The sequence below is a fragment of the Lactuca saligna genome, chromosome 5 (genome assembly GCF_052625555.1).
Source record: "Lactuca saligna cultivar CGN05327 chromosome 5, ASM5262555v1, whole genome shotgun sequence".
NCBI lineage: Eukaryota > Viridiplantae > Streptophyta > Magnoliopsida > Asterales > Asteraceae > Lactuca > Lactuca saligna.
The window spans coordinates 288668849-288680719 of record NC_136421.1 but is presented as its reverse complement, the minus strand read 5'-3'; the positions used below and the strand labels follow the sequence as shown (position 1 = coordinate 288680719).

Here is an 11871-nt window from a genome sequence, read left to right as displayed (position 1 = left end):
TCCTAAGCTATTTGCAATGGAGACAGAGTTCATGTTGGAGTAATTTGCCAAAGACATTTTTTTTGAAAGGATTTTGAACATGTGATATTAAAATGAAATTTTTAAAGAAAAGCTTATGGAAGGTTTATAAACGCTATAACCAAAAGTTTTTCGACAAAAATTTCAAGGTAAATCACACAAGCTCTGATACCAATTGTTGGATATTATTCCTTTTATATATCAGCTCAGATACCGATTTGTTGGAAATATAACAATCTGATCACCACAACAAAAGGCTCAGTTACCAGTTACTGTGTGACTGATATATCAGTTTAATATATAAGATATATATATATATATATATATATATATATATATATATAAAGAATAATAATTGCGGAATAAGTATAAATATGAAAGCTATAAATGACTGAAAGCTATAATAATATAAATGACCGTATTTAAATGATGTAAAGCTATAAATAATATAAATGACTGTATTTAAATGACGTAAAGCTATAAATAATATAAATGACTGTATTTAAATGACTATATTTAAATGACATAAAGCTATAATAAAGTATATAAATATATAAATATATATCAAGTAGGTTCGTCAATAAATTGACTGAACTGGACTTATGGAGCGACTGGTAGATATTTGTTCTTTGAATTGACTGGTCGATAATGGGACTCTTGGAGCGACTGGTCGATATTTGTTCAAAGATCAATCCGGCATTGGATAAGTAACAAAAAGTTCATTTAAAGCTCGATTTTATGTAAAACAAGTGTTTACAAAAGGGTACAAAATACATGGGTTTATGTATTTGTAGTTGAAGTATTTTTGGGTAAAAACATGCACACAGGTCGTGTAAGATAAGGCACAAGTGACACGGGTCGTGTAGGAGGGTTTTGGAGGGTTTTCTTGAAGAATGATGCTGACACGGGGCGTGTTGATTTAGCCTTGCTGAACACGGGGCGTGTTCATGATGCTGATGCTGACACGGGGCGTGTTGATTTAGCCTTGCTGAACACGGGGCGTGTTGAGGTTCAGAAGTATGAAGAAGGCAATCAGAGGGCAACACGGGGCGTGTTGATTTTGCCTTGGTTTTTAACACGGGGCGTGTTCGTGTCAGAGTCAATTTCGGGATTTTTGTGATTTGAAGGTAAGTTTTGTTTGTGATGTTTTGGCTAGGGTAATGGTGTTAAGGTGTTTTGAGGATGTTTTCAAAGTTGTTTAGAGGTTGGAAGGAGGTTTATATAAGGTGGTAAAGGTGGTGAAATTTCTCATGAAGATGATGATGAATAGTGATGGGTTTTGTGGTTGATCTTGATGCAGAAGGTTTTGGGTTGTTTCATGGTTGTGTTTTGGTGTTTTGATGTAAGGAAAGTGTTTGGTGGTGTATGATGTGATGATCAAAGGTGGTGAAGATGAAAAACCTTTAGTTTCAATGAAGAAGATGAAGATGGTTGATGGTGTTCTTCATTTAGCTTCTTGTTTGATCTTGGTGTTCTTCATTTAGCTCCAGGGATTTGTCTTTGTTCTTGAGGAGGATGAAGATTTGTGATGTTCTTGGGAGAGTTTGTAGTTTGTAGAAGTGTTACAATATTACAAATGAACACACACTCTCACACACAAACTCACGTATACATATATAAGAGATAACAAATATCTTCTTCACTTGAGTGTATTTTGAAAGTCATTGGCTGGTCATGCAAGTTGATGTAGAGTAGGAGCAAAAAAACGTGGGAAGGGATTTGGCTTCTTCATCTTTGACTTTTGTTGACTTCCTCCTTTGTTTGACTTATTCAACACATATACATACCTATATATATAATACATATATATATATATATAACACATACATATATATAATACATATATATATACATACGTATATATATATATGTATATTGGTGAAACTTTTTAGTCACACAGCTAATTTTCTCGTCTATGCGCGTGCTTTCGTATTTTCCATTTTATCACGCATTTATGCAACCTGAAATAACTGATAATATTTGTTAGATTGTATAAAAACAGTTCATCTTATTTCAGTTATGGTCACATACAAGGTTACATAAGAACATTTTTCAACACAAGGGTTTACTGATCCATTATATAAAGAATTTAATGTTTATCAACAAGCTTTAGCAATAGCAAGAATGCATTTAGGGATGAATTTTTATATATCTAATTCTCTTAAGCATTATGTAGAACCTCTAGTTACTTAGTCAGTAACCAGAGATTCAAATCAAATTTTCTTTTGTGATCACTGATAAACCATAAAAAATAATTACAAGCTTTTAAATGAAGAAATGTACAAGCTTAGAAATGAAAAACAAGATCTAATTAATAAAATTAATAGTTTACAAAAAGTTTTCATTCTCAACAAACAGAAGTAAAAAATCTTTGTAGTTGTTCATCTTTTAGTCGCGAAAAGAAGAGTAAGATGGGTACTCACTCCCCAATAAGTGATACAGAAGGTACTAGTAAGCCAAAGAAGTTACTAGCTAGTCTAGTGAGTCCGACAATGGGTAAAGACTTATCAATTCCGGTTATAGCTATGAGATTGCTAAAATCTTAGGAGACACAGAGGACTCCTGATTCCTCTACAAACGAAAATAAGGAAACACATGGGAGTCCATTTTCCTCTACAAAGAAAAATAAACAAACAATAGAAATTTGGGATTCACTTGGAGAACAAGGAAAACACAACAATTTCTTAGTTAGATATAGCCCTTCACCTGATCCAAATAATCCATAATTTTTTTTTTTACCCTAATCCCAGAAAACCCAGATTCCTCTATTTTTAAAGATGCCCAAAATCCAAATTATTCTCAAGAAAGCCTCCAAAATATTACAAACCAAATAGAAGACCATAAAAAAAATATTATGAAGCCTTTTCCTTCAGAAAAAATCCAAAAAAGAAAAGATTCGATGAAAAACTCTTCAAGAAGCAGTTAATAAAATGGTTCAAGAAATATTGAAGACTATGATTCTAGATGTAGATTCAGAAAAAACTATTGTTGAAGATGAACAAAGAAAAGACACTCAACTTATTTGTGATGTCCAAATGCCAATGTATCTAGCGAATAAAATAGAAGCAATAATTCAGAAAATCAATTTGATCAAGATGAAGAGAATAATCAATCAAATGGCGCATTTTCTTTTGATTCGATTGCCAGACACAATCTCAATACTTGAAGATTTTTTTTATTATTATTGAAGATTCTCTAGAAGATAAAAAAAACACTTAAGTCATTTATGATACAAAAGACTTTTACAAGATTTCATTTAAAAAATAAACGACAACTTCCATTATGAAGCATTAATAATAAAGACTTCCACCACAAATTTCCAGTGTCTAAATTTATGGAGACAACATTATGAAGAAGAATACCGGTGCATTTTTTCAATAGTTTTGGTTATGTTTTCCCATTCAAATTTCCTATATAAAGAAGCATTTATTTAGAAGTTAGACACAACTACCAAGAAGCAAAAAACATCTCCCTCTAACTCTTTCAACCCATTCATTTAAAAGTTCTTGAAGCACTTTTTCTACTTTTTTCTTTAAAGGTTGTTAGATATCCAAGTTTGCATCTAAGTTTCTTTCCTTTATTTACTTTTAGTTTTTAAGGGATTTCCCGAAAGGAAAAACCTTACGTCCTTTAATATTATGTAATTTTATTTTGAGTTTCTCATATGTTTGTATGATATTTTAATTCTCATCGGTAAGTTTATTGTAAAATATATTGTATGATAAAATAAAGTTTATTTATTAAAAATATTGTCTATAATAATATTTGTTAATATCGAATCTTAATAATGTTTATAATCTTTATTTCTTACTAAGTGAGCCACATATGGACATATGAAGGGTGGAGTGAGCCTATTATAAAGTCCTTTGCTGGTGAGAAAAGGTATTTAACTAAGATTATACACAATAAAAAAAATTATAGGGAACAAGAGTAAAATTATATTGATATTAAGGAACCAACTTAAGGGAAGTACCGAGTACGGATTATACACATTATACATAACACACAACAACATACATGATATATAACACACACACATACTTTCACCCCCCACCCCCTTCATCCAGTACCGAGTATGGATTTTACACATTATACAAAACATGCAACAACATACACGATACATAACAGACATACTTTCAGCATCCCCTCCTCTTATCTTAAGTAATAATTTATTTAAAAAAATTGTTTAATAATTTTGATTTTTGTTAATACATTTTTTTAATTAACATTATAACCATGATTCTTATAGGCTATATATATATATATATATATATATATATATATATATATATATATATATATATATATATATATATATATATATATATATATATATATATAGAGAGAGAGAGAGAGAGAGAGAGAAAGAGAGAGAGAGGGAGAAAGAGAGAGAGAGTTAGGTTCAAATGTTTTCAACAAGTATTGTATGCATGAATGCACCAATCACAATTTAGCAAATTATTAATTAATTTATTTAATCCATGAGGGTAATTATGTAATCTTTCATTTTAATTCCTTATTTATTTTGAGTCTTATCCCTTTATATTAGGCAATGATTTATGATTGATTTAGTTATCTTTAATTTAATTTTCTCTATATAATCGATTCTAACGTCCGATCCACAAACACAGATCACAATTGTCAATTCCATAACCTGCTGATCAATTTGTGTTACACATTCGATGGATGTTCATACTAGAAATAGGAACTAGGTATTGCTACATATTTACCAGCATCTGTCTACGATAATCCTAATATTGTTTCAAACATCCCCCGCACACCCTTTTACTGTTTTTACATATACATATGTACTAAATCTGATAATCTTCCAGGAAAACGATGATCAAAATCCCGGGAAGGATTTGGGTAATGTGAATGATCACAAGAATTCGGTGAATGAAGTTGTGAAGAAAATAAGAAGATGTAAAACATGCTTTATGAAACGACCCAAAAACACGACCCAAAAATTTTCGTTTTTCCATATAATCAAAACCATAATATAAGTATCATAACATAAAACATACGCGATGTATCCCCAAAACATAATAAAATATTGTGCGGAAAACTGTATCATACTACATCAATCCAAAACATCAAGAGACATCCCCAGGATAAAGCTATGCTGTGGTGTGTGCGATGCTGTCACCCCGAGCTCTTCCCTTTGCTTGCGGAAGTACCTGAAACCAAAACTGAAACTGTAAGCACGAAGCTTAGTGAGCTCCCCCAAAATACCACATACCATACAATAACATATAACACATATTGGGCCTTGCCCACTGCATCGGGCCGAAGCCCGGAAACTGCATCGGACCGACGTCCGGAACTGACTGGGACCTTGTCCCCTGCATCGGACCGAAGTCCGGAACTGACTGCATCGGACCGAAGTCCGGAACTGACTGGGACCTTGTCCCCTGCATCGGACCGAAGTCCGGAACTAACTGCATCGGACCGAAGTCCGGAACTAACTGCATTGGACCGAAGTCCGGAACTGACTAAACATGGCATAGCATAACACATCAACTAGCATAACACATATACGACATGCTACATAGGGCCGTGGCCCGGAACACATACTACTTAACACATAAAACATAGCACACAAATCCTGTTCGAACCACGAAGGCATCGAACATACTAACTGCTGCATCGGACCTAAATCCGGAAACTACTACTAACTGAACGGGCCGGCATTGTGGCCTTAGACCCGTTCCTACTGGAAGGAAACTCACCTCGTAAGCTGGTTGCTGAGTGTGTGGCTCGGAAAGCTAACGGCGGCTGCTCCTGAATCTCCTCGGCTACAAACCATAAACACACTCAATCAAATACTAAACACTGCGCTTGGGGTAAAATGACTCTTTTACCCTTGGTCAAAGTCAACTCTCCTTTGGGCTGACTCGCCGAGTTGGGCCACCCAACTCGCCGAGTCCTACTCTCATTTTTCCCTTACTCACTGCTACTCGTCGAGTCTGGCATTGACTCGACGAGTACCCTCTTGATCCAAGAACTCAGACAATCTTCATCCGACTCGCCGAGTCGGATGAACAGACTCGACGAGTTGTTCTTGATCCCCAAGAAGATTGCCTTGGACTCACCGAGTTGTATGAACAACTCGCCGAGTCCCTCCATCACTGAGTCTACTCTCAACTCGCTGAGTCCACTCCCTAACTCATCTCGTCCACTCGACACTGATTAAACTGAAGGACTCGGGACTCGCGACCCGACTCGTCGAGTCGTTCTTCCGACTCGCCGAGTCACCGCCATGCAACAGATCTCTACTTGATTTTGTTTGAATCCAATGCATACAATTGATAGATCTGAGTCCAATAAGCTGTTTTACCACGTAAAGTTTCCAACTTTACGTGCACAACCTCATGAATAAGGGAAATAAAGCTAAAAGATACATAAAAAGGGTAGATCTATGGTTATCATGCAATATAACTCCAAAAAGACAGTAGATCTGGGCTCTACAACACCCCAACATTCAGATCCATAGATATTCCGACTTAATAAGACATTCATGCAAGTGCAAGGCTTGGAACAAGCATCAACTAGCTCTTAGGAGAGCCCTAATGGAAGTTTAAAGCATATAACAAGATGGAACTCCGAAAATACCTCTATTAGCTCTGATTTGGCCTTGGATCTTTGCACTACAACACTTCTCCTTGCTTCTTCCTTCTTCTCCTTCTTCACACCTTCACAAAATGGCACCAAAACACATATAAGCTCTTCAATGGAGGTTTGGGGCTCTAACACTGTGTTCTCAGGGTGAGGGAGGCGAGAATGGGGGCTATAAGGTGGTATAAATAGTGGGCAAACCCGGGGATTTAGGGTTTCACCCAGACGGACGGACTCGCCGAGTCCCCGGCTCCCGCGTGCACAAAATACGCGACCCAACTCGGCGCGTCAGGCTAGAACTCGCCGAGTCCCTCTTGAAAACTTAGACAATTGATAATTAATTAACATACCGGGAACGGGTCGTTACACTTTAGAGTTGGTCATGATAGCAGGAATTGTCCTTTTGGATTGAAGAAATCATAGAATTACAAGAACTTCATCAAATTGGTCGTTTTTAGATATTATTAAGTTTGATTTCAGTAAAATTAAAGTATGTTTTTGATGAATTATATGGTATTATCAACTTTCAGTTCAGTGTAATAAAGTTGTCGTTTGATGAATTCTATGTGTCTTTCTTTAATTATTATGGTTAAAACTAATAAGATGTTCGTGTTTTCTGCTATATTTATGTTTCATATGATTATACAGTTTATCATTCCAACAGAATACCAGAGCTGAACATTACAGTTCTCATTCAAACATTATGTCAAAAAACAATGTTCATTATACTTCATTTTATTTGTTTGATGTTTCATAAAATCAACACACATAATTTTCAAAACTTTGAATTGTAAACATTTTTGTTAGTTATATATATTTATTATTCTTACAAAATGATTTTCAATGTGTGCATTGATTCTAGTTAACAAAAATTGATACATTTTATAAGTCATATTTGCTAGAGTATTCTGATAGAATTATTTCATTCCGATAACATGTAGAGTTTTGGAATCCATATTTATATAACATTCTAATAGAATTATGTCGTCAATAAAATATTCAGCAAGTTTTAAAAAAAAATACATAATAATATTGTTAAGTAGTTAATATAATGTAGTGTTGGAATTTTTTATATTTGGAATGTGAATATAGTACCGTATGAATATTTTTTCCTTTATCATGTTTTAAAAAAAAATCAAATCGGAATCATTTATTTTTATCAATGATCCCTAATATCAAGGCTTTTAATTTGCATAGAATCCGTCTTTATCCCTATCTAGTTTGTATAACATTTTTAAATATTTTAATTTTTCAACTTACAAAGCATATACAAACAGAGCACAAACACTCTCGGAATTTCTTAGCAATGGGCGATCAAGAACCAGATGTCAATAATCATATTTATGAGGAACATTATTTGGCTAGTGATGATTACAATGGAATTGAAGATTTCGATTTTCCTGATAATGATACACTATATAATGATGGATTTCAAACAGGAGAAAGCAGTAATCCTAATTTAGGTGAGTTTTTTTAATTTTTCATTCTAATTTAGATTCTATATTGTAACAAACATGTTTAATGTTAAATGTTAATATTTTCATTGATGAACATACAGAGGCCGCAAATAATGATGAAGACAAAAATCACTTCGTTGATGAAGATATAGAGGTTAATATTGATTACAGTAAAGGTACTAAATTCAATTCAGGATACTGAAGTTTTTACAGAAAAACATATAATTCTTTGAGAATAGTATTTATATAATTCTTTCAGAATGATTATGTATTTTCTATTTTAAACAGGACAACCACATGTTACTCATGAAGATCCAAAGTTTAATATTGATTTCAATGAAGGTACTAAATTCAATTCAGTATATTTTAATTTTTATTTATATAATTCTTTCAGAATAATTTTGTATTTGCTATGTTTAAGCAGGACAACCACATGTTAATCATGATTATGTTTCTCCTGGTGGCACCTTGTATTGGACTCCGATTGTTTTAGACGACATCGAACCAAAAGTTTCATCAAAATTTAATTCATATGCTGAAGCAGAAAGAATGTATAGAAACTATGCATTAGAATCTGCTTTTGATGCCAGGATTGGAAGAGTCCAAAAAACGAAAAATTGGATTATTACAAATAGACATCTTGTGTGCAATCGGGAAGGTAATCTGAATACTAGTAAAGTAGATACTCTAGATATTCAACATAAAAAGACTCAAAGAAGGAAAGATTTATTTAGGAGGAATTGTAAAGCGAAAGTTGTTTTAGAAATAATTCCCAGTACTCTTAGATATGTCGTGAGTGATTTTGTAGAGCGACATAATCATGAGTTGTTTGGCAAGGGCAATATGCACTTATCTTGTTCAAAAAGAAAACTTTATTATTCCCAAGAAATTTTCATTCATAATTTGTCAAAACAAAACATTGGTCCTGTAAAAGCACATAGGCTATATAGTGCTCCTCAGGTTGATCCTTCGGTTCGAGGTGGATTGGTTACTGATTTCAAGAATGCTAGGAGGAATCTTAATTGTTACATAGGTGGGAGGGACGCGAAATTCCTTTTTGACAAGATGAATGATAGGAATAAAAATGTCCCATCATTTACTTTTGAGTATAAAGTGTTGAACAAGAGATTGAATTCTCTATTCTGGGCTGACAAAACAGCAAAGTATAATTACAATTCATTCAGAGATGTTGTATCACTCGATGCCACATTCAGCATGAATAAGTATTTCTAACCTTTAATACTTTTCAATAAGAATTTCATCATTTTCAGTTATGTAAACTAATATTTTATTTTTTAAATAGGTATGATATAGTTTTTGTTCCGTTTACTGGCATCGATAATCACAAAAAATGTGTAACATTTGGTGCTGGTCTTTTAAGTAAAGAAGATGGAGTTTCTTATGAATGGTCGCTTAGAGCTTTTTTGAAAGCTTTTAGAAAACAACCTCAATTGGTTTTATCTGATCAAGATTCAGCTTTGAAAAAAGCTATAAATAAGGTTTTCCCATTGGCACATCATAGGTTATGTATTTGGCATATAACGAAGAAGTTGCCAAATAAGGTATGCATAAAACGAATATTATTCTTATTTTTTGTTATGATTCTACAATTATTTTCTCATATTCTACCTGAATGTTTTGCTTTAACAGAATCAATTGCATGAACTCTTAATTTTTGTTATCATTCTTTAATGATTTTTTAAAATTCTACCTTCATTATCTCATATTCTACCAGAATCAATAGATTTTAACAAAATCAATGACTTTAACTCTTACTTTTTGTTATGATTCTACAATTATCTCATATTCTGACAAAATCAATTGATTTTAACAAAATCAATTACTTTAACTCTTACTTTTTTATTTTAAAATTCTACCTTCATTATCTCATACTCCGACAGAATCAATTGTTATTAACATAATCGATTAGTTGAACTCTTAATTTTTGTTATGGTTCTACAATTATATTTTCATATTCTACCTTCATGTTATCATATTCTAACAGAATCAATTTATACAGATTTTATCAATTGAAGATGCAACTACCAATCAAAAATTTTGAAAGCGTTTTCACTCTATAATTTGGAATTCTAAGTTGGAACCACATGAATTCGAGAATGTGTGGCGTCAGATGTTGGAGGAGTTTAAAATTACTGATAACACTTGGATGAATACAATGTATGGTTTGCGAAAATCTTGGATCCCCGCATTTTTCAAGCACATTCCAATGTCTGGTCTTATGCGAATTACATCGTTGTCTGAAAGTCAGAATTGGTCATTTCAAACGACCACATTAACCAGTTCTTATCTTGTCATGTTTATGATGACATTTGAATAAGTTATGAAACGACAACGACATAACCAAATTCTCAATGATTTTAATACTGCCACCACTTTTCCTAAATTCATTATCCGTACTCCGTATGAACCTCATGCTTCATATGTATATACACAAAATATTTTTTATCAGGTTCAGAAAGAGATATCAAGAGTTGAAGATAATTGTTTCCAAAAGAATGTGATATCTTCCAATGGTGTTGACACAATTATTGTTCTGGAGAAAACAAAGAACATAACTATTAGGTAAACAAATAATGTCGATGTTGACGACAAAGATGAGGAATACAATTATGATTGTCTTATAAGGGATACTGAACACACGGTATATTTTTTTTCACATTATTTGTCATTTTATCATTTGCATTTAAAAACTATAAATTTACAACTTAAACATTCTCACTAATCATCTTATATTTTCCAGATCAAACACTCAACCAAAGATGGTTCGTTCAAATGTACTTGTATGCATTTTGAACATGTAGGTATCTTATGTAGACACATATTCTGTGTGTTTAAGTTTTATGGCATCGAACAAATTCCTGAAAAGTACATTTTGAAACGTTGGCGTAGGGATGTTATTCCAACAGAATTACTGAAAAGACGTTTCATTAATTCTTTTGACGATTCTAATTTCGACATGACTGTTATTGATATTTTTTCAATGGTTGACCATTGTGTGTCTTTTTTGAGCCATGATGCAGCTAAGTTAAAGTTATACCTCGACGAGCAAAATAAGTTGAAAAAAAAATTCGTAGACGACTGTCCAAATCATGATCTACCGACCAGAGCAGATCATTTCAAGAAGCTTTTAGGCGTGGTTGATCCTTATGTAGAATCTGATGTTAATGACATTCAGAATCCTACAGATATTCGTAACAAAGGTTGTGGTAGTTGTGGGAAAAGATTAAAATCTACAAAAGAGATGATTGAGAAGAAAAGCACGAAACCTAAGAGAAAATGTGCTACATGTGAACAGATGGTTCATCATGACAAAAGAAATTGTCCTCTAAAGAACGCCCAGAAATAAGTTCATTGTTTTTTTTATTGGTTTTATGTCGTTCAATAAAGTATTCACTTTGATTGCTAGTGACGATAACATTGTCAATCAACATAACAATATTTATCTTTTCTTATTACTTAAAAATAATCATAAAACGTAATACAAAAATTCATTCCATCGATTGTTTAAATTCATTATTTTCAAAAATGTTAATACAAAAATTCCATCGATTGTATAAATTATAGCAATATATACAACTTCTTTCAATCATTTTAAGATTGATTTTAATCTTAACAAAAATGTTTTATTGTTTGGTGTAGTATACAAATGATATCTGCAATTTATATACAAGAATTCATTATATTATATTCTATTTCAAAATGACTATATATTACATAAACATATTCATTCCAACAGAATTTTATATATAAACATACACTT

General features: G+C 32.6%; 1 protein-coding gene across 1 annotated transcript; it reads left to right on the top strand.

Moving 5' to 3' along the window:
• Positions 1-7939: 7939 nt before the first annotated feature.
• LOC145046847 (protein FAR1-RELATED SEQUENCE 8-like) lies at positions 7940-11457 on the top strand. The gene is made up of 7 exons (XM_078995107.1): positions 7940-8096; positions 8192-8266; positions 8379-8432; positions 8515-9313; positions 9394-9652; positions 10561-10673; positions 10926-11457. Exons 1-7 carry the CDS (start codon positions 7940-7942, stop codon positions 11455-11457), a joined length of 1989 nt encoding a protein of 662 aa, XP_078851233.1.
• Positions 11458-11871: the final 414 nt, after the last annotated feature.